This window comes from Canis lupus, chromosome 20 (genome assembly GCF_011100685.1).
Source record: "Canis lupus familiaris isolate Mischka breed German Shepherd chromosome 20, alternate assembly UU_Cfam_GSD_1.0, whole genome shotgun sequence".
Taxonomy (NCBI): Eukaryota; Metazoa; Chordata; class Mammalia; order Carnivora; family Canidae; genus Canis; species Canis lupus.
In genome coordinates this window covers 53,375,672-53,399,382 of record NC_049241.1, presented here as the reverse complement: position 1 = coordinate 53,399,382, position 23,711 = coordinate 53,375,672, and the positions used below count along the sequence as shown (strand labels likewise).

At 50.3% G+C, this 23,711-nt stretch overlaps 1 protein-coding gene across 1 annotated transcript; it reads right to left on the bottom strand.

Moving 5' to 3' along the window:
• Positions 1-1,242: 1,242 nt before the first annotated feature.
• Positions 1,243-15,351, bottom strand: MARCHF2 (membrane associated ring-CH-type finger 2). The gene is made up of 5 exons (XM_038567500.1): positions 15,225-15,351; positions 11,638-11,865; positions 5,778-5,973; positions 4,049-4,258; positions 1,243-2,057 (listed from the first exon to the last, which is right to left on the bottom strand). Exons 2-5 carry the CDS (start codon positions 11,811-11,813, stop codon positions 1,899-1,901), a joined length of 741 nt encoding a protein of 246 aa, XP_038423428.1. The 5' UTR covers positions 11,814-11,865; positions 15,225-15,351; the 3' UTR covers positions 1,243-1,898.
• Between the last annotated feature and the right edge of the window lie 8,360 nt (positions 15,352-23,711).

Below are 23,711 nucleotides of genomic sequence, written 5' to 3'. Positions count from 1 at the left end.
GACTGCCTCACACCAACCTACAACTTTCTCCTCATTGTAATTAAAAGTGTTAGAAGAGGGCCTCGGTTAAGTGTCCAGCTCCAGGTTTCAGCTCAGGTCATGATCTCAGGGTCCTGGGATCGAGTCCCACATCAGGCTCCCCATAAGGAGCCTGCTTCTCCCTCTGCCTGTGTCTCTGCCTCTCTCTGTGTGTCTCTCGTGAATAAATAAAATCTTTTAAAAAGTAAAAAAACAAATGTTAAAAGAGATTTGCAGAGGAAAAACCTTTCTCTTTTCATGATGGCACATTCCGGGGCCTCTACAATGTCGCCAGGGATACATTCCAAAGTTGGCCCCAGAGAGGAAGGTGCCAGGTCTGTGTAGCATAAAAAGCCACAGAGGGTAGAAGGGCCCTGAACACCAGCCGAGCCGAGGCCCCTGGGTATGATCTTGTTCTGCAGACCACCAGAAGCCTACAGAGACCTGCTCATCTTCCCAGCTGCCTCTCTCCTGCCCCTCTGTCCCTTGGTCACGGGGCTCCAAGCATGGTTCATCTGCCATGCTGCTCCTCCCATAGGCCACATGGGTCCCAGACTCCAGGCCTTGGCTCTCAGCTGTCCCTCTACCCCCGTGGCCAGGCTGGCTTCCCCTTGTTCTTCATCCAGAAAGGCAGAAAGGCGTTTTCTCTCTTTCTAGGTGAGCCACATACCAGATGGGCATCCATGCAGAAGAGAACATACTAGACACTGTGCTAGGCCCATTGGAGATGGGCCTAGCATCCCCCACTGTTCTGAGCCTCTGTTTGCTCATCTGCAAACGGGATTAACAAGAGAACCCCAGAGCCCCTCTTTTGGATCTGCTCTGAGTAGTGACTGTGGCCCAGTGCAGGGGACCCTCACATGCACTAAGCTCAGAAGGAGCTCAAGAAATAGATGCTGTTGCTAGCATGACCATATTCTGCTTCTTTTCCTGAGGCCTCCTGGAAGGGGACAGAGCTCAGTACTGAGGCCATGTGGATTGGGGGGTCAACCCAAAACTCTGCTTCCTAGAGACAAAGGCTTCCCTGTTCTGAGCCTCAGTCTCCTCTGTAAAATGGAGCTAACAAGCCCTTCCTGTGACTGAGGATGGACAGAGGGAGGACACCTGTGAAGGCTCAGAACTAGGTAATCCTGAATAAGGAGGGACATTAGTGATTAGGAGGGCGGAGGGCCCAGCAGGCTAGCTGGCCCACTCCAGGTGCAAAGTAAATGGAAACCGTTCTTCTTTCGTGTGTTTACTTGAAATCGTTTATTATATTGCCCTGCTACCTGCTCTTTGCTCGAAAACTCGGGCTTTGCTTCTTCCTGTCTTGTGCCACAGGTCCCTCAAAACCAGCTGAGGGTTGGGGTGGTTGTTGTTTTGTTTTGTTTTTTTTAACTTGACTCCCGTCAGGTCTCAGGCGCCTCACTCTGAGGCCTCGGTTCAGAAATGTAACTAACAAGTCCGTTTGGTCCAGCAAGGGCTCCTTTTATTCATTCGGGGTGGGTTTTTGAAACGCAGTGCAACTTTATAAAGTCAAGGGTGCCAGGAAAGCGAGCCTGCCAGGTGCAGAGAAGCACAAGAAGCTTGCAGAACCTCCCAGCCCCATGGGCGCCCTGGTTCACCTATGGCCGTGGCTGCTGGCCCCCAGGGGCCGGGTGGACCTCAGAATGAGATCAGGGTGCCTGCTCTGTCCAAAGCTCAGGACCATATCCATCTGTCCTCGTGTACAACAGTGTGCAAAACAAGTGGAAAATATCTTCACATGGGAATCACAGAATCAGCTCCGCTTGGTGTCTCTTTGCCTAAAAAGCATCTGGCCGTGCAGGAAGGGTCGGGCAGTTTTGTCCTTCCAAATACCAGGGCGTCGCCAGGTGCCTCTGGCCTTGCTGGGCTGGCCTTCACACGGGGGTCTCCTCTGCCACCTTCTTCAGGAGTCCAGCTGCCAGGGAGGAGTGCTGGGTGCCCTCAGAGCCATCTGCATCCCGGATCTTCAGGCGTACTTTCTGGTTGGTCCTTCTCCACTCGGAGTACAGCTGGCAGTGGTAGCGGAAGGAGACCTGCAGGGCAGCATGGGGTGGGTGGGAAGACTAGCCGGCTGGTCTCTACCCCCTCAGGAGGGAACCTGAGCCCATGTGGCACCTGTTGTGGCCCAAACCCGGGCCAGGCTCATGCCTCCAGAAGCAGAGGGTGTTCAGACATTTCTCACACAAACCATGTACATACACCCATTCACTCTCCCAGGAAAGCTGCCCACCAGCACTCGGGACCCTGCAGAGTGAAGGAGTCTGCAGCAGGGAGCAAGGAGCTCCCTTTCTGTTTCTATCAGGATGGGACTGAAATGCTACAGCCTCTTGGAAGGGATTCACTGTCAGTAGGCTAGAGACTTGCCAAAACTCAGAAGCCACCACGAAGATGTCCTTCAGTAGGTGAGTGGACAGATAAACTGTGGGACATCCAGACAAGGGAATAGTACTTGTCACTAAAAAAGAAATGAGCTCTCCAGCCATGAAAAGACATGGAAGGACATCCAATGCGTGTTACTAAGTGAAAGGACCCAGGCTGAAAGGCTACAAACTGTAGGGTTCCAACTCCCTGACATGCTGTAAAGATGAAACTATGAAGACAAACAATACAAGGATCACTGGTGCCAGGGATTGGGGGGAGGCAGGGATGAACAGAGCACAGAGGATTCTTAGGGCAGTGGAACTACTCTGTGTGACACCATAATACGTTCATTATCTATCTGTCCAAACCCCCTAGAACGTACAGCACCAAGTGTGGACCCCAGTGTAAACCAGGGGCTTGGGATGATAATAATGTGTCAATGTAAAATGTCTATTGTAACAAAGGTGCCCCTCTTGTGCCACGTTGCTAAAGGAGGAGGCTGGGTATGGGGAGGATATCCTGAGAGCTCTCTTTATTTTCTGTTCAATTTTGCTCTGAGCCTGAAACTGCCCTAATAAACTCTATAAAAACAATTTTGTGGCGGGGTGGGGGGAACGCCTGGGGGGCTCAGCAGTTGAGCATCTGCTTTTGGCTCAGGGCATGACCCCGGAGTCCTGGGATCAAGTCCCACATCAGGCTCCCCACAGGGAGCCTGCTTCTCCTTTTGCCTATGTCTCTGCCTCTCTGTCATGAATAAATAATATCCTTAAAAAAAAATTTTTTTAACCAATGTCAATGGTTCATAGTCTGTGATCAAACACGTTCCAAGAAGCATTTGCACAGGTGGTACTCAAAGCACTGTTTGTAACAGGAAAAAAAAAAAAAAGGAAGAAAGGAAGGAAGGAAGGAGAAGAAAAGCCACATTGGAAAGAATCCCAGTGCCCATCAAAAGGGATTAGTTAAATAAATATGGTATATCCAGACCATGAATGACTGTTGGGTGGCTGCCTTTTTCTTTAAAGGACATTAGCAGAGTGAAAGCAAACAGACTACGAAGCAGTACCTATGGTTTTATGCTGTTTGCATTAAAGAAAAAAAACACTAGTGGATGCCAATACTTTTTGAGGAGAGAACATTCTCTTACCTAGACAACAAGGATTATACCTAAGAGGTGAGGCTGGGGGTGCTCCTCTCTGGGCGAGGGTTCCAATGGCTGCCAGAAGCCTGAACCACACCTGCCAGTTGGGCCCCAGTCAATCCCAGAGGCCTTCCCTCTCCATCTCTTCAGCTTCCTGTCTGCCTCTCTCATCCTCCTGCTCCTTCTCTCCCAGTCTTCTCGTCTCTTTCTCTTCCTCCCGCCCTCCCACCCTCCCTCTCCCTGACCCCAGCTGGTCTTGCTGGGCTTGTGGATGGCAGACAGACTCTACACTCAACTCCGCCAACAGGTACCCTCGTATCCTGGGAGCCAAGGCTCACACCTGACTGACAGTTTCCCTGGACCCTGGTTGGGCTCAGAATCCGGAGCTCCATGAGATGCCGAGAATTGCTTCCACCCGGGCAGAGGCAGAGGCAGGCAGGGAGGCCCCCAAGCCTTTGCCCAAACCCCTGGCCTGCCTGCTCTGAACCAGAGACCCCCAGATGCCTCCAGCTGGCAGCCACTCACCAGCGTCCAGAGGACGTAGATGGTGAACAGGGCAATGGTGAGTGCGATGAGCCCCACAGCCTCAAGCCGGCTGTGGAGCCGAAGGTGGTCCTGGGCCCCGCGCAGGCACAGCCAGCCCGAGATGGCAGCCAGTGGCGTGATGAACAGGAAGCATACCATGTCACAGCACAGCGTCCGCTTCTCTGTCCGAGGCCCCGGGTCCTTCAGCCACTGCAGGGTGGGGGAGGAACTGCTGAGGTGGGCTTCATACCTCCCTCCCATGAGCCCGGGGCCTGGGGATGGGGTGTAGAACCACCAGGCCTGGCGCCTCCATCCACAGATGCCCATCTTGATTGGCGGGCCCTGCAGGACCAGCCTCCTGCCAGCCACCCCCTCTGTCCTTTCCTTCCTTCATATACTTATTGAGCCTACAATGAGCTCACAGGCCCCACTAAGTGCCCCCATTGTACAGATGGGGGAAACCGAGGGCACAGACTGACTCATTTGTGCAAACTCACACAACTAGTCATCTGCAGAGTCAGAACTGGAACCCAGGGGGTCTTGCCGCAGGGCCTGTGGGTCCGTGGCTGCTGTGTTACGCTGCCCACCACAGACGAAGGGGCAAGAGAAATGGGCAGAAAGGAACAGACGGGTCCCTGCCCTCCCAGAGCTCCCATGCTAGGGCAAGAGGGATGAAATGGGGTGGATGGTCAGGGAGGGGATGGCCTCGCTGGGCAGGTGACAGTGACCTGAACCGAATGAGCAGAAGCAGCCACGTGAAGAACAGGGAAGGCTGCACCCCACGCTGCAGAACAGCATATGTGGGGCCCTGATATGGGTGCATGTGGTCGGACAAGGTACAGCAGCGGGGGAGGCCCACACAGCTGGAGGGTGAGGGGTGCAGGCAGGGGCTGCCTCTCCCACCTACTGTTCTCCTAAAAGCCCAGGCTCCAGGGCAGCCCTGGTGGCTCAGCGGTTTGGCGCCGCCTTCAGCCCAGGGCGTGATCCTGAGACCCAGGATCGATTCCCAAGTCAGGCTCCCTGTATGGAGCCTGCTTCTCCCTCTGCCTGTGTCTCTGCCCCTCTCTCTCTCCTCTCTGTGTATTCTCATGAATAAATAAATAAAATCTTAAAAAAAAAAAAAAAGCCCAGGCTCCAGGCAGGACAGGGGCCTTTCCAGAAGCTTGCCCACCTCTCCACTCAGCGACATCACTGGGGAGCACTTGGCTGGCCCCTTTGAAGCCAAGCCTGGGGGAGTCTGGAGGGCATCCATGCTGCCAGCAGTGCTCGGGGAGCAGTGTGGTAGCCACCACGCCTGGGAATGCTCATCTCAGTCCTGACCCATCATGCTCAGACTAAAGTCTAAGCTCCTGGGCACAGCCCACAAAGCCCAGAACAGCTGCCACCGCCTCCTCTGGGCCACCCTCTTCTCCTGTAACTCGCTCCACCCCAGCCACCCAGGCTTCATCAAGAACACCAAACTCTTCCTGGCCTCAGGGCCTTTGCACTTATTGTGCTCTTCCCCAGGTTGGGGCCCTTGGCATTGCCAGCTCCTCGTTTTTCAGGTCTCGGCTTCAGGGGTGACCAAACAGGGAGGGGGCACCAGGTCTGTCAGGTGTGGGTCCCCAGCCCCATCAGCAGAATCTTCCATGGGGGGAAGCAGGAGGTCTGCCCTAGAGAGTACAAACTCCGCCTCCAGCCCCAGCCTGCCTCCCCTCCGCCCACTCCAAGCCCAGGCTCCCAAGCATACCTCTGTGAGGGGCCGGGGCCGCTTCTCCACTGCAAACTCCGTGTGGCACAGCTCACAGTAGCTGGTGTTGGATGAGGAAAGCCACCTCTCCAGACAGCTCTGGTGCACGGCACCCAGTGTGCCCGTGCAGCCACATGGAGAAAGCAAGCTCTCCCCATTTGCTCCCTCATGGCAGATCCGACAGAAAGGACCGTCGCTAGACACAGAGATAGGGCACATGAACGACCATCCAGCCTCCTGCCTGTGCCCGCTTCATAAGCTCTGCGCTGCCCCTAGGCTGCCACTTGGCAGACCCCTACTCATCCTTCAATGCCCAGCTCCAAACATCCTTTCCTTTGTAAAGCTTTCCCAAATTCCCAAAAGTAGAGCAACATGCCTTCTCCCCAGGGTTCCTGTGGCACATCTTTGAGGCCCAGGCGAGCATCTCTTATACCCGCCACCCATCCAGCATCCACGCCTCCCTTTCCTGCAATACTCCCCTCATTGTCCTGAGCAACCAACCCACTCTCAACTCTTGGTCCCCGAGGCCTGGAGCAGCACTCTCAGCAGCCCTGATGACCTCAGGCCGGACCGAACACCACCCACCCCTGGTAACTGGGACTGATTCAGGGAAAGGCATGTGTGAAGCAATCAGAGTACCTGGGAATTAATTCCTGAAATTCTCTCTCTCTCTCTCTCTCTTTTTTTTTTTTTTTTTTTCCTGTTTGTTTGCTCCTAAACTCCAGAACAAGAACTATAGTCAGCAAGGCTGATGTAAGTCTGGAGCTGCTAGCAGCAGTCTGGTCCCCACATGGAGTCTGTGAATGGTGCCAAACAGAGGAAAGCAGGGCCAAGCAACAGGGAAAGACAAATTCTCAAGGACATATCAAAGGCTCTGGATCTAGCCACACCTGAAGGCCATGCTACCTGAGAAGCCTGTGCATCCAGGGAGAGTAGGTCCCCTGCTCCTGTGTTCTAGTTAGGCTCAGAAGACAGACACAACAAGCATCCACAGGAAGCCACTTCAGGGAAGTCTCAGCCCCAGCCTGATCTCTGGGGATACCAGGTCCTTCCTGGGGCAGCTCAGGGCTGTGAGAGGTGTGGCCTTGGTGGGTGCAGAGGCTGTCCAGCAGATGAGTCATTGTTTTCCAGACATTTCTGCCCAGAGAATAGACTGCAGGAACACACGAAGGAGGTGGAGCAGGAGGGCCGTTTCCCAGATAACACCAATTTCCCTTCTGAAACGGTTCTCTGTCCTCTCCTCGGTGTCCCCTGCTGTGGGGCAGAGCCTGGCTGCTTTGAAGCCAAAACCATGAGCGGATCCCTCATGGCTACTTTCTCCTCAATCCTGTGCCGGGGATGCTGCTGGCCCCTGGGATGTCAAAAGGCTGCACCCGGCTCCACCCTGATCCCACACTGCCCCTGCCCAGAGTTAACAGGAAAGGAATCCCTGCTCTGAAAGCCGATCCCAGGAAGTGCAAGGGATGAGAACCTTGAGGAAGACCCATGTCAGTCTGGGGCCTGTCCCAGGGAAACCTACTTGAGAGTAAACAAAACAAAAGCAAACCTGATTTCTTACTGAGCACTTACTGTGGACCATGCACTATTCTGAGTGCAGCACAGAATCTGTTATTCTCACACGGAACCTGTGAAGAAGGTGCTATTTTGCTCTCCTTTTACAGATGGAGAAACTGAGGCACCAAGGGGTGGGGGACCCCATTTGTGTGAACTCACATAGCTAGTAGCCTGTGAAGCTGGGATGTGAGCCCAGGACATCTTGCTCCAGGGCCCATGTCCCCTGAGTGGCTATGCTACACTGCCTGTTCCACATGGCAGGACAAGAGCAGTGGGCCTCGCTCATGAAATCCTGGCAGGAAAGTAACACAAATGACACAGAGGAGGAGGAAATGGGCTAGGGGGTGGGGGATCCTCAGGGCGGCTGCCCAGGGCACACTTCAAGGGCAGAGAGAAGGGAGAGTGTGAACCAGGAAGCAGAAAGAAGCCAGGTGAAAGAGGCAGCAGGGGAAGGCCACGAGGAAGGGCCGGGGGTGCAGCAATGCTCTGGGAAGCTTTGAGAAGGGCCTGGGCTCGTTCATCACCTGGTGGGCAGAACGCCAAAGGCTCAAGAGGATGAGAACCCTCTGGACAAACAGCAGCCTTCTCTCTGGGAGGGTGGCTCTGCCCTGGTCCTCAGCCTGGGCAGGTTTGGGACGAGCTATATCAAAAATCAGAGGGGAGGGATCCCTGGGTGGCGCAGCGGTTTAGCGCCTGCCTTTGGCCCAGGGCGCGATCCTGGAGACCCAGGATCGAATCCCACGTCGGGCTCCCGGTGCATGGAGCCTGCTTCTCCCTCTGCCTGTGTCTCTGCCTCTCTCTCTCTCTGTGACTATCATAAGTAAATAAATAAAAATTAAAAAAAAAAAAATCAGAGGGGAGGGGTACCTGGGTGGCTCATTCAGTGGAGCCTGTGACTCTTGATATCGGAGTCATGAGTTTGAGCCCACCTTGGGTAGAGGGTTGAGCCACGCCTGGGTGGCTCAGCAGTTGAGCGTCTGCCTTTGGCTCAGGGTGTAATCCTAGAGTCCCAAGATCGGTTCCCACATTGGGCTCCCTGCATGGAGTCTGCTTCTCTCTGCCTGTGTCTCTCCCTCTCTCTCTGTGTGTCTCTCATGAATAAATTTTTTTTTGATTTTTATTTATTTATGATAGTCACACAGAGAGAGAGAGAGAGGCAGAGACACAGGCAGAGGGAGAAGCAGGCTCCATGTACCGGGAGCCCGATGTGGGATTCAATCCCAGGTCTCCAGGATCGCACCCTGGGCCAAAGGCAGGCGCCAAACTGCTGCGCCACCCAGGGATCCCTCTCATGAATAAATAAATAAAAATCTTTAATTAAAAAAAAAAATCAGGGCAGCCCCAGTGGTGCAGCGGTTTAGCGCCGCCTACAGCCTGAGGCGTGGTCCTGGAGACCCTGGATTGAGTCCCACATCAGGCACCCTGCATGGTGCCTGCTTCTCCCTCTGCCTGTGTCTCTGTCTGTCTCTCTCTCTCTCCTTCTCCGTGTGTGTCTCTCATTAATAAATAAATAAAATTTAAAAAAAAAAAGAGGTGAATTTAAAAAAAAAAATCAGGGGATCCCTGGGTGGCCCAGTGGTTTGGCGCCTGCCTTTGGCCCAGGGCATGATCCTGGAGTCCCGGGATCGAGTCCCACGTCGGGCTCCCGGCGTGGAGCCTGCTTCTCCCTCCTCCTGTGTCTCTGCCTCTCTCTCTCCCTGTCTATCATAAATAAATAAATCTTTAAAAAAAAAAAATCAGAGGGGAGAAGCCATGAACAAAGAAGCCAAGGGGCAGATCAAGAGGGCTATGGTCTCATGGGCATGGCTGTCCTGACCACATCAAGGTCACAAAGGGACCCTCTGCTCCCTCTGGGGATGGCAAGACAGGCTGGTGGGACTAAATGAGCTTCTCCCCTTCTAACCCAAGCAGGAGCTCTGGTTTCAAGCATCAGCAATGTTCAGGGACCCTGGCAGGTGTCCGCCCCCCTCTGGGCCTTGGTTCCTCCACGTCAGGAGGGAGACTGAGGCAAAGTGCGGTCAGCTCTGGGACGCCTGGGTGGCTCAGCGGTTGAGCATCTGCCTTTGGCTCAAGGTGTGATCCCGGGGTCCAGGGATCGAGTCCCACATCGGGCTCCCTGCATGGAGCCTGTTTCTCCCTCTGTCTGTGTCTCTGCCTCTCTCTCTCTCTCTCTCTCTGTATCTCTCATGAATAAATAAAATCTTTACAAAAAAAAGTGGGGTCGGCTCCCACAGTGACCCTCAGGAACCCCATGTAGGGAGACCCCATCTTTGGTCAGCTGCTTCCCAGGCCCCCGACCCCACCAAATGTCCCCTCGCTCCCAACCTGGCCTTCCCAGCATGGACTCTGTCCTGCCTTCAAGGGGGCTGGTGGAGATGCGGGCATAGAAACCAACACCCTGGAGGAAGCCCAGGAGATTCTCCTATCATCTGGCCTTGAGCAAGGCTTCCTGCAGGAAGTGACACCCAGCAAAGATTTGGAGGGTGAATGGCAGTGAGCTCCCTCCAAAGCGCTGCAAGGCTTCCCATCTGCTTCTTTTGGTGTTTGTATGAAAAGCTTATGAATTCGTTCTGACATACGCTACAACATGGATGAATAGTGATAATGGTAAGCGACTGCACTTCTATGAGCTCCCCCAGGGAGGCCTGTCCACACGGACAGAGAGGCTGGGGGAGGGGGTGGGGTGTCCCTCTTTCTGGGGACAGATGTTCAGTTTGGAGAGAAGAGAAAGTTCTAGAGAAAGGGGGAGGTTTGCACACAGTGTGAGAGCACCACTGAACTAACTGTACACTTATAAAGTTTTACAGTGGCACATTTTATGTTTTATATATATATATATATATATAAATATATATATCTCTTGCCACAATAAAAAAAAAAAACTGGAAAAAACTTATAAATTAAATCTGAGTAAATAAACCGAATGACAATGTGGAAAACTTAAAAAACTAAAAAGAAAAGGGTATCACTTAAGAGTTTTGTTCCCTTAGCCAAGCTGGTGGCTGTTTTAAATCTAAATCAGTTAAAATGGAAAAAAAAAAAAAAAAAGAGTTAAAGTTAATGCAAATTTGCATGCGGTTTACTTAAAATTCCTTTCCTTGAGCGCCTGGGGGACTCAGTCAGTTAAGTGTCTGCCTTCGGTTTAGGTCATGATCCCAGAGTCCTGGGATTGAGCCCCGCATCAGGCTCCCTGCTCAGTGGGGAGCCTGCTTCTCCCTCTCCCTCTGTATGCTCTCTCTCTCTCTCTCAAACAAATAAAATTTTTAAAACAAAACTCTTTTCCTTGAAAACAATGACAAATAGGGCACCTTGGTGGTTCAGTGGTTAACATCTGCCTTTGGCTCAGGTCGTGATCACATCCGGGATCCCTGAAGGGCACCTGCTTATCTCTCTGCCTATGTCTCTGCCTCTCTCTCTGTGTCTCTCATGAATAAATAAATAAAATCTTGAATGAATGAAGAAAGAAAGAAAGAAAGAAGAAAGAAAGAAAGAAAGAAAGAAAGAAAGAAAGAAAGAAAGAAGAAAGAAAGAAAGAAAGAAAGAAAGAAAGAAAGAAAGAAAGAAAGAAAGAAAGAAAGAAAGAAAAAGAAAGAAAGAACTGATAAATTGGCAAACCAGGCAAGGGCAGCATCTGGATGGCTGACACCAGGTCTTAAATATTTTATCAAATGCACATAGGGTGAGGGACGCCTGGGTGGCTCAGCAGTTGAGCATCTGCCTTTGGCTCAGGGCGTGATCCTGGAGTCCCAGGATCAAGTCCCACATCAGGCTCCCTGCATGGAGCCTGCTTCTCCCTCTGCCTGTGTCTCTGACTCTCTGTGTCTCTCATGAATAAATAAATAAAATCTTAAAAAAAAAATGCACATAGGGTGGCAAACCCGAGGGCAGACCATATGTGGATTAAGGCAAGGTACTCTCAGAACAGTGTAATGAGGAAGGTGTCCCCATCTCTGAGAGACGAGGGTAAAGTAACTTGTCACAGGTCACAGAGGCAGGATTTGAGCCCAGGGGCTGTGAATCCACAGCCTGCACTACAAACCACTTCCTTATAATGCCTCTCCAAAATATGAGCTACTGCCCAACACCTAATCTTCAGATTTCACCTATCAATCTGGAATTTCCGCTTTCCTGAAGAACCAGACCTGACCAGCAGGGCCTCTGTTTCTGCCCGGCAGGTATGATCAGGGCTCCTTTCTCGGGTTTATTTGCCCACCTGGTCCCTCTAGATGATTGGATTGCTGACCAATCACTTGGCCCCGAGACTAAAGTGAGCGAAGGCAAAGACACCTGCTTGGTTGCCACTCACCTTGACGTGTCCAAGGCTCGGATGACAGTTGAGAGGAGCCGGCCATCCCTTGAAGTCACCTGTGCCACGTACTGGGGTGGCCCGAGGCCAGTGGCCTCCACAACCTTGGAGAAGGCGGGGCTGCCAGAGCAGTCACACAGGGAGCCAGGGAGGTGACAGCAGTCACCCGTCGTCATGGCCACAAGGAGCCCAGTGTCCTCAGGGCCTGAGGCCCATGGTCCCAGGAGCCTGGGGAGAGACCAGCAGGGATTAAAGGCAAGATTATCGAGCCAAACACCCACCGGGGTTTCAATCCAGCTGAGACTTGGTTGCCCAGTCTGTAAAATGGGGCTCTGTAGGGGACTGTGGGGGATTCAATGAGATGTCACCTGGAACTCAGCCCAGGGCTGTTGCATAGTAGGGGCTTGGTTATATTATCTCTAACGCTCCTGAGAGAGGTCAGTGAGGTCCAGCCCTCAAGGCTTGTAGGCCACCCCCAACATCACCTCTCTAGACACGGTAAGGGGCCCAAACAGTTACTGAGTGCCTGCTGTGTGGCAGGCCCTGTGCTTGGGGCTTCCCTGGGCTAGAACCATGCCCGCCAGCCACATAGACGCTTGTTCTCCGTGGGCTGGATTTCTGGGGCTGAACATGTGAACCTGCCTTTGATTCAGACAGAACTGAGCTAGAAACCTGGCCAAACAGACCAGGATGGGGCATCACCTGATACCTCCTTGTCACCTCAGGCCATCAGGAAAATGGCTGAGGCTGGGGAGGACTCCTCCTTGAGCAGCTGCTCCAAGCCAGGCCTGGGTCCTCAAGGAGAAGCAGTAGCAGACGGCTGAAGACTTAGGCAGCCATCTCAAGTCTGCTCCAGGTCGGGGGGCTTCAGCAGTATTTTTCCCCCATCCTAGGGTCCGCCTCGCCAAAGGAGTCTTTGGCAGCTTTCAGCCCCATCCCAGAAGGAGCCAGTGAGACTTTGTGTGTTTCCCCTGAGAATTTCCTGGAAGTAACAGGCAATACAGGAAACCTGGTGCTTAGGGCCCCTGGGCTGAACTCGTCTTATCCCCAGGCCTCTGTCGCTAGGAGCTGTGGTCCAGAGACACCACAAATACTCAGGCCAAGTCACACCCCCTAGTCAGCTTTTTGCCCAACCCCTGCCAGCCAAAGCTGAGCCCCAAGAGAGCCAGGGAAAAGCCAGCCTAAGTGATTGACTAACTCATTTGCACCAAAGCCACCTGCCAATAGATCAGCACCCCCGGAACAGCTGAGCCAGAAGCCCTCCTCCTGGCCCACTGTGCCCTTCTGAGCCTCCAGAGTTGGGCCTCGGCCAGCCAGATATGCAAATATCAACCCAGAGGCAGAAGGAGCAGAGAGGAAGACTGCATGGCCCAGATAACATCCTCAGGGCAGTGTCGGGGGTTGTATATGCTGCTGTCCCTCCCGAGTGCCTACAACCAGAACTTCCGGCTCAACAAGGAAGGTCAACAAGGAAGCCTCTGGACTCTCCAAGAGAATGCACAGAAGGGAATCCATTCTTCCCACCCCTCTAAGCATCAGCCTTAACATTCCTGCAAGTAATCGAGCACTGTAAAAATCATCACAGCTCCTGTGTATTGAGTTTTGCCATTTCTGTTACTAGGGGAGGGGTCGGGGACTCCTCAGATCTGATGATGCAAGGCCTGAAAATCACCAGGACTAAGACAGCAGCTACAGCTCATTAAGGACCCACCACACGCTGGGTACTGAGAAGTGCACTGAACTCTAAACAGTTGCTGTAAGTGTCCCCTTCAAAGATCACCTCCCTGGAGAGGTCTTCTCTGGTCACCCCGGCCAAAGTACCACTGGTGTCCACATTACTGCGCTCATGGTATGTGCCCCTCCCTGGAGAGCTGTTATTACTTCCCCTTCAGTGAGCTCTGGGAAGGAGGGACCGGGTGGGACATGTACTCCACTGTCCCTGGCACCTGCCCTGTGTTGGGCACAGAGTTGCCACATTAATCTCTCAGCTCCAACTCTGTGTAAGAGCAAGGGGTGGGGGGAAGAACCCTCCTGACTCCCATACCTTGGTCGGCCAGGGCCCGTGGTGGGAATCAGAGAGGTCTAGAGGCTAGAGGTTTGTGCAAACCACAGAGGCCTGGGCTTGGAAGGGGCCAAACTCAAGGCCAGACTCAGTTCTGGGGCTGCTGGGCTGGGAGGGTGAGCCAATGCCTCAAGCAAACTTGGCCCAGTGCCTGGGGGACTAGATATCACGGAGTCCTCACAACAAATCTATGACATACGTCCAATAATTACCCTCGTCTGACAGGTAGGGAGACTGGGGCTCCGAGAGGGGCAGCTACTCGCTCAAGATCACACAGCTAAGAAGGAACAGTAGTCCAGTGACTGGGTCTGGGACTCAAAAGACCTGGGTTCTTTTAAGTCTTGACTCTGTCACTGATTCTGTGTGTCCTGGGACAAGCCACTTTGCATCTCTGGGCCTCGTCCTTCTCTTTTGTCAAATAAGTTGATGGAGCTGATGGACTGTGTCTGCTGAAGGGCTTCTTGAGAAAGAACCTCCAGGCTCACTTCTTCCAGCAAAGCTTGTCCTTATCTAACCCCCCCCCCCCCCGCCCCCTTCCTGGGCCAATGCAACCTGCCCAGTCCCCTTTTCCTCAAGGCAAGAAACTAAACAAAGAGGAGTCAGAGGGCCCTAATGGTGTGGGATCTGGGCAAACTGCTTCACTCTCCGGGCCTCAGTTTTCTCGTCTGTAAAATGGAGGCCATAACAATACCCACCTCATTCACCTATAATTATTAGGAAGTCAGTGAAAACTAGCTCTTCTTAGGACTACGATCATCAACTTACAGAGCTGCTGGAGAGTTTGGTGCCCGGCACCCAGTAAGTGCTCAGTAAATGCCATTGTTTTTAGAAGAAATGCGGAGCCTGTGAAATGCATTCATTCCTCTCCACTCACCAGAGAGAGACACACACTCACCTGTGTGTCCTTCAGTCCTTGCATGGCCCTGCATTGGAGGGGGCCAGGTTAGAGCCCCGCTCTGCTCTCCTTGGCTGTATGGCCCCAAGGGAAGGGACTTCTCTGAGCCTCAATTTCTTCATCCGCACAACAGGGAACATTTCTAGTACCTCCACCTATTACGGTCCCTAGAGGATTAAATGAGCTAATCCTATAAATTCTGGAGCACCCGCTAACAGCCAGGCACTCGGCTGAGCAAGTCCTCTGCAGACGGTGCCTGGGGTCATTGTAATGGGTCCTATGTTCCGGGCAGAGCTGCACCGGGAAGGAGGATGACAGCCTACTGTGTGCGGGGGTCTTTCCCCGTCCGCCGCCTTCTGAATTGTCCCAACGAGCCCACCTACGCTGGCGCCGGGGTGACCCGGTTTCACAGACGGGGAAAGCGAGGCTCGGAGAGGCACCTACTGTGTGCGGGGCCTCGGGAGCCTCCCGCCGGCCTCAAGACGGGAAGTGCGATGCCCTCGCTCCGGGGCAGGCTGAGGCCGAGGGTCTGAGGCTGACCGTCCCGCCGGGGAGCCGGGCGCGGGCCTCGAACCCGGGGCCGGCCCGCGGACCCGCTCCCCCGCACCCCGCCCGCCCGCCTGTGCCTACCTGACCCGCGGCCGGGCCGGGCGGCCGCGCAGGCCCCTCCGCTAGCCCCGGCCCCGGTCCCGGCCCGGCCGGTCCCGTCAGCGCCGCTAGCTCCGCTCCGGCCGGCACCTGCGTCCGGACACCGCCCGCCGAGCCGACGGGGCCACGGCCCAATGGCAACCGCCTCTCGCCCACGCTAGCCAATCCCCGCGCACGTCCCGCCCTGGGAGGCGGGGCCAGAGGCGACGGGGACGTCCTGGGCCGCACAGGCCCCGCGGCGCCGCAGCTGCTGGCTCCGCCCCCGCCGCGTCCTGGCTCCGCCCCCAGCCCCGGCTCCACCCCCAGCCCTGACCCCGCCCCATCCCGGCGGGGGACACGAGCGGGGTTGGCGGCGCCACCTGCCGGCGACCAGCGCTAGCTCCTAAATAAAACCGTTACAGCTTTGAACGTGACACCCGCAAAAGGATTTACAAGTGTGCATCACCTCCCTTAGGCTTCTCCTTAATCCTGGGAGGGGGAGAGAGAGGAACCGCATGAGCACACTTTACAGAGGGAAAACAGCAGCCTAGAGAGGTTAGGGGGCCATGGAAGAGCCTAAAGCCAATGTCATTTATTCATCATTCACTTATTCATGTAACAGTTTCATTCACCAGGTGTAATAAACATCAATAAAAGGGCCTGCTATGAGCCAGGCACTGTCCCAGGCTCTGGAGACACCAGGTTGGGTGAGACAAATATTGTTGCCTTCGTGGATCTTTATTTAGGGAGTTAAGCAATTGTGTAATTATTAATTACAAAAGTAATAAATTGTAGCAAGTGAAAGGGGGGGCACATCGTGGTATAATTTGGAAAGTCCAAAAATACTTCCTCCAGGAAGAAGCAAATGAGTTGATAACTAAGAGCAGAAGTGAATGAAGAGAAAAGAGGGGAGAAGAATCCCAGGCAGAGAATTCAGGCACATGCAAAGATCCTGAGGTAGGATGGAGAGGTGCCTTAGTACTCCTCTCCCCTCCTGCCGTGCCTTTATGGAATATATAGAGCAGTTTGATTACCTCGGTTACATTCTGTTGTGTTGTACTAACTTTATTTTTCAAAAGTGAAAAGAGAAAGCATGGGCAGCCCGGGTGGCTCAGAGGTTTAGCACTGCCTTCGGCCGGGGGCGAGATCCTGAAGACCAGGGGTCGAGCCCAGCGACAGCCTTCCTGCGTGGAGCCTGCTTCTCCCTCTGCTTCTCTCTGTGCGTCTCTTGTGAATAAATAAATATTTTTTTTAAAAAAAGAAAAGAGAAATAAGATTGTTTAAAAGGTTAGAGGAAAGAAATAGGAAGAAGGGGAGAGAGATACAAGACAGACTTTTATTTTTTATTTTTTCAAAGATTTCTATTTATTTATTCATGACAGACACAGAGAAAAGCAGAGACATAAGCAGAGGAAGAAGCAGCTCCCTGCCAGGCCCCCGATGTGGGAATCGATTCCGGATCCTGGGATCATGCCCTGGGTCAAGGACAGACGCTCAACCACTGAGCCACCCAGGCATCTTTGAAGGTTTATTTATTCATAAGAGACACAGAGAGGCAGAGACACAGGCAGAGGGAGAAGCAGGTTCCCTGTGAGGAACCTGATGCGGAACTCGATCCCAGGACCCTGGGATCACGACCTGAGCCAAAGGCAGATGCTCAACCACTGGGCCATCCAGGTGCCCCCAAGTTAGCCTTTTTAAAACACACTTTGGGGGCAGCCCGGGTGGCTCAGCTGGCTAGCACCACCTTCAGCCCAGGGCATGATCCTGGGGACCAGGAGTTGAATCCCATGTCGGGCTTCCTGCGTGGAGCCTGTTTCTCCCTCTGACTGTGTCTCTGCTTCTCTCTGTGTGTGTCTCTCGTGAATAAATAAATAAAATCTTTTTAAAAAATAAAATAAAGGGCAGCCCCGGTGGCGCAGCGGTTTAGCGCTGCCTGCAGCTCAAGGCATGATCCTGGAGACCCTGGATCAAGTCCCATGTCAGGCTCTCTGCATGGAGCCTGCTTCTCCCTCTGTCTCTGCCTCTCATTCTCTCTCTGTGTCTCTATGAATAAATAAATAAATAAATAAATAAATAAATAAATAAATAAATAATCTTTAAAAAAATAAAATAATAAAACACACTTTGTGGGACGCCTGGGTGGCTCAGTGGTTGAGTGCCTGCCTTCGGCCCAGGGCATGATCCTGGAGCCCTGGGATCGAGTCCCACATCGGGCTCCCTGCAAGGAGCCTGCTTCTCTCTGCCTGCGTCTCTGCCTCTCTCTATGTGTCTCTCATGAATAAACAAATAAAATATTTGAAAAACACATTTTTTATATATTTGGCTTTACAACCATGTAAATATCATATATAATCATAAAACAAAAATTAAAATGTAAAGGTAGCTCTAAAAATGAAAATAAAACAAAGGAACTTCTGTATTCGGTTGGTAACAATAAAGAGATGAACACCTAGGGACCTTATTTATTTTTAAAGATTTTATTTATTCATGAGAGAACAGAAAGAGAGAGGCAGAGACAACAGGCAGAGGGAGAAGCAGGCTCCACGCAGGGAGCCCGATGTGGGACTCGATCCCAGGTCTCCAGGATCATGCCCTGGGCTGAAGGCGGCGCTAAACCACTGAGCCACCCGGGCTGCCCAGCCACCTAGGGACTTTAAAACACAACAATTTGACTCAATATACCACTATTATAGTGTTGATGGTGACGTTGCGTGGTGATTGTGAGCCTGTTGCATATTTCATATGGGATAAAGCAAAAGCAAGGAAGTACTTACATTGATGTCAAGGACAGGGATTTCCAGAGGGAGTGAAGGAGGTACAGATATAAGGTTGATTATGTTAATAAAAACCCCGTAGCCTTGAGTTTGAATGAGGAGCATCACAATATATTTTTATAAAAAGTAAAGATTTCCTAGCCCTGTCCACTGAAAAGATCTGAAACAAAGACTGATTTTGTTGCAATCAGCGCTCCTTAAGCCCAGATCATAGTCTCTAAATATCATTTCTGATTGAATGAACCAAGGAACATTGGGGAAATAGCTGATTCTGAGTCTGGGGCAGGAAATGTACAGGATGAACCTGGCACAGTCTGATGTACCAGGAAAGCACAGGCGTTATCAAAGACATTACCCAGTAAGGTAGTGTCAGTGGAAGTCAAGGAGAAGCTCTCACTGCCACAAGTGGGATAATTTGCCCTTCAGTAAGGACAAGGATTGCAGTAGATCAAAACACATCAAACATTTAAATCCATTTACGGGGGGCTGGGGACCCCTGGCTGGATCAGTCGGTAGAGCATGAGAATCTTGATCTCAGGGTTGTAAGTTCAAGACCTATATTGGATATAGAGATTATGTAAAAAAATAAAATCTTAAAAAAAATCCATTTACCAAGGTTTTAAAAATTCTTATCTTTGGGGCCCCTGGGTGGATCAGTCAGTTAAGCGTCTGCCTCTGGATCAGGTTGGGATCCGAGAGTCCTGGGATCAAGCCTTGCATGAGGCTCCCTGCTCAATAGGGAGCCTGATTCTCCCTCCCTTCCCTGCTTGCGTTCTCTGTCTCTATCCTGTCTCCCTCTCAAATAAATACATACATAAAATATTTTTTAAAATTCTTATCTTAAAATAATGTTGGGGCACTTGGCTGACTCAGTTGGTAGACCATGTCACTCTTGATCTCGGGGTCGTGAGTTCAAGCCCCACATTGGACAGGGTTTGCTTTTTTAAAAATGTCAAATTTACATAAAAGTTGCAGAAGTGACACACAGAGCTGTCATAGACCCTGTGCCCAGATTCCCCAGTTATTAACATTCCTAAACCCTTTATTTTTATTTTTATTTTAAAAATTTGGGGGGACCCCTGGGTGGCTCAGCAGTTTAGTGCCTCCCTTCGGTCCAGGGCTTGATCCTGGGATCCCGGTATTGAGTCCCACATCGGGCTCCCTACATAGAGCCTGCTTCTCCCTCTGCCTGTGTCTTTGCCCCCCACCCTGTATCTCTCATGAATAAATAAAATCTTTTAAAAAATAAAAATAAACTTTAATCTGGGATGCCTGGGTGGCTCAGCAGTTAAGCATCTGCCTTCAGCTCAGGGCATGATCCCAGGTTCAGGATCAAGTCCCACATCAGACTCCCTGCAGAGAGCCTGCTTCTCCCTCTGCCTGTGTCTCTGCCTCTCTCTGTGTCTCTTATGAATAAATAAAATCTTTGAAAAAATTTTTAATCTTTATTTTAAGTAGGGTCCACACCCAGTGTAGGGCTCGAGTTCACAACCCTAAGACCAAGAGTCGCAAACCCTATATGGACTGAGCCAGCCAGGTACCCTGAATCCTTTATTTATTTATTTTGTAAAGATTTATTTATTCATCAAAGACACACAGAGAGAGGCAGAGACACAGGCAGAGGGAGAAGCAGGCTCCCCATGGGGAGCCCGATGCAGGACTCGATCCCGGGTCTGGGGATCACACTCTGAGCCTAAGGCAGACGTTCAACAGCTGAGCCCCCAGGCGTCCCTATTTTTTTTTCTAATTTTCCTTTTTCTTGAGCTTATTTTTTTAGTATTCTCATACGCCCAATGTGGGGCTTGAACTCACACCTGCGAAATCAAGAGTTGCATGCTCTGCCAACTGAGCCAGCCAGGTGCCCCTTTAGTGTATACTTCTTTTTCTTTCTTTTTTTTTTCAGTGTTTATTTCTCAAATATAAGCATTCTCTTCCACATATTCACAGTACCACCTTCAAAATCCACAGGTAAATATTGATCCAATATTACCATGTAATTCCTAAATCTTAAAGTTTCCAATAAAGTCCTTTAAAGCTCCAGCATTCATTCCAGAACACACTTTGTGTGTGTGTGTGTATATATATATATATATATATACAAACTATATATATTTTTTATAGATTTGTAAAATATTTTATAAAAATTATTTATTTATATGTATTTATTTATATGTATTTTAAAGATTTTATTTATTCCTGAGAGACACAGAGAGAGAGAGGCAGAGACACAGGCAGAGGGAGAAGAAGGCTCCCTGCGGGGAGCCCAATGTGGGACTTGATCCCGGGACCCTGGGGTCATGACCTGACCCAAAGGCAGATGCTCTACCACTGAGCCTCACAGATGTTCCCTTTGTATATTTTTCTATTCCCAGTGTCATGTATGCTGCAATATTTATTTAATCTTTACTCGTCTTTCATGACCTTGATACTTTGGAAGAGCATGAGCTAGTTATTTTGTGGAAAGTTCCTCAATTTGTGTGTCTCTAATGTTTTGTCAGGATTTATGTGTTTGGAACGGGAACTGCAGAAGCAATAAAGTGTTCTCGGTGCCTATGTCGGGAAGCAGAGAATGCTGATTTCTTCCATCACTCCCTAGACCAGCCTGTTTAAAATGATGCGTGCCAGGTCTCCAGCCTGAGAGAGTATGTTACACTTGTCAATAGTGCTTTATGGGAAAATATTTTGAAATTAATTAAATATCTGGTTCCTCAATAAACCTTCAACCACTACATATATTATCCATTGATGACACTTGACTGGATCAATTTTTTTTAATTTTGTTGTTGTTATTTCAGACAAATAGGGTTTTGTTTTTACTTATGAGAATACTAGAGGAGGCTGGCTGCTGGCACTGGTTTGATCAAACAATGACTCTGAGAGTCTCTTGGCCTTTTCTCATGGTGGCGAGATGGCTGCTGCAGTTCCAGGTATCACATCCTCAATCGAGGCAGGGAGAAGGGAGTGGCATGGAGGGGTTAGCCAGGCCTGCCTTTTATCAGATAATGGTTGCCAAATAATGATTTTTCTGTATGTGCTAGCCCCACAAAATGTTCCAAGGTGGCTTTTTCTTGTATTTTTACCTGTCCCAGCTCTGGAAGCAACCATTTCTCCAAGGAGCCCCGGTTTTAATGGGGAACAATATTTAAAAACCAAGATCTGGGTGCCAGGTGTCCTGACAGCTACAGTGGTATCAATTCTTACTTTTCTCATTGTAATATGTATGTATGTATGTACCTATTTATAGATATTTATCTACCTGTGTGTCTATCATCTACCCGTCCATCCATCATCCATCCATCTTTAAAACCATGAGTGTACACCAATAGCCCTAATTCTTTTTTTTAATAGCCCTAATTCTAATCCAACACCAAAATTTACTCCAGACACTTCATGTGTTTCTAACCTTCCTTCTCTGACTCCCAGGATCCCAAATACATTTACTCATTTTTCTGCTTCCCCCACCCCTGCCATGTGAACCCTAACTCCTAGATACACTGATCAAGACTCAGCCCCAGACATATACATCCTACTCAATTCCATACCCATTGAGCACACTGATTGGAAGCTTGGCCCCCCAAAAGGAGTTAAATTCATGCATTTTAGTAAAAAAATAAGCAGTCACTTTTGAAGACTTCTTGGAAATCAACTCAAAATCCTGAAAATTAGGAAATTCGGACATTAACGAGAAAGGGAAAAAAATTAAGTATTTATGCTGACCTTTACAATCTGTACCTCAGGGTAAGCACATAGATGAAGGAAAATTTCTCTTTATTCCAGAAATAAATGGAGGAGGCCAGATTTTGAATACAACCATTTTGTAACCACTAATGGATTGTGAATCTAGGTGATGCTTTGCAGCAGCTACAAAGCATCACAAATAAGAGACACGGTGCCACCATCTGCCTCCCGGTATGTGCACACATCACCTACAAAGCACTCAGCCCTAAATATGACCAACCTCTAGATCTAACTATTCATTTACAGGAAATGCAGGGGACAAAGGCACATAGTGAATAACACCATAGGTCCATAAAGATAAAATGCAGATTGGTGGTTGCCAGGGACAGGGGAAGGGGAAATGGGCAAGAACTTTAATGGGTACGGGGGTTTCTTTTTGGAGTGGTGATAAAAATCCCTAATTATAGTGTGGTGTTTGCACAACCCTATGCATGTCCTAGAAACCACTAGATATACATTTTAAAATGACTAAAATGGCGAATTTTATGTTCTGTGAATTTTATCTCAAATTTTTAAAAAGCAAAAAGGGAGAGACCATAGGGATGCCATTGGCAAAATGCTGATGGAACTACCACACAGATGACCCCTCCCTCCCTCCCTCCCTCTCCCCCTTCCTTCTTTCATTTTTATCTATTTATTTTTTAAAAAGATTTTATTTATTCATGAGACACACACACACACACACACACACACACAGAGGCAGAGACACAGGCAGAGGGAGAAGTAGGGTCCATGCAGGGAGCCTGACGTGGGACTCAATCCTGGGATTCCAGGATCATGCCCTGGGCCAAAGAAAGGGGCTAAACCGCTGAGCCACCCAGGGGTCCCCCTTCTTTCATTTTTAGAGAGGGAGGAGGTAGAGGCAGAGAGAGAGAATCTCAAGCAGGCTCCATGCTGAGAGTAGAGCCCAACATGGGGCTGGATCTCATGACCCCAAGATCATGACCTGAGCCAAAACCAAGAGTCAGATGCTTAACTTACTGAGCCATCTAGGTGCCCCACAAATGATCCATTTCTTTAAACAGAAAGAGGGGGGCAAGAAAAATAAGAGATAAAAGAAGAATCTATAGGGACTGAGGAGACACATGAACCAACTGGAACGGGGTTTGGATACTCATTCAAACAAATCATTAGAAAATTTCAAGATAAAAAAAAAAAAGAAAATTTAAAGATAATCAGCGCTTAGGGTACCTGGGTGGCTCAGTGGTCTGAGCATCTGCCTTCAGCTCAGGTCATGATCCTGGGGTCCTGAGATCGAGTCCTGCATTGGGATCCCTGCAGGGAGCTCTGATAATCAGCGCTTAGGGTACCTGGGTGGCTCAGTGGTTGTGTCTGCCTTCAGCTCAGGTCATGATGCTAGGGTCCTGAGATCGAGTCCTGCATTGGGATCCCTGCAGGGAGCTCTGCTTCTCCTTCTGCCTATGTCTCTGCCTGTCTGTGTGTGTGTGTCTCTCATGAATAAAATATTTTTTAAAAAAGGATAATCAGTGCTTAGATATTTGATGATATTAAGAAATTACTACTCATCTCTTTAGGCATAATAGTATTGAGGTTGTGTCATCAAAATAAGTCTTTGTATTTTAGAGATATATACTGAAACATTTAGGGGGGGAAGATGTCTAGGATTTGCACACAGGAAGAGAATGGGGTGAAACCAGATTGGCTGAAGTCAGGTGGTGGGCATATGGGAATTCATTAGACTATGCTCTCCACTTTTTCTTTTTTTTAAGATTTTATTTATGCATGAGAGACACACAGAGAGAGGCAGAGACATAGGCAGAGGGAGAAGCAGGCTCCCTGTGGGGAGCCCATTGCAGGACAGGATCCCAGGACCCTGGGAACATGCTCTGAGCCTAAGGCAGATGCTCAACCACTGAGCCACCCAACCATTCCTCTCCACTGTTAAATAACATAATTGTTTTTTTTAATTTATGATAGTCACACACAGAGAGAGAGAGAGGCGCAGAGACATAGG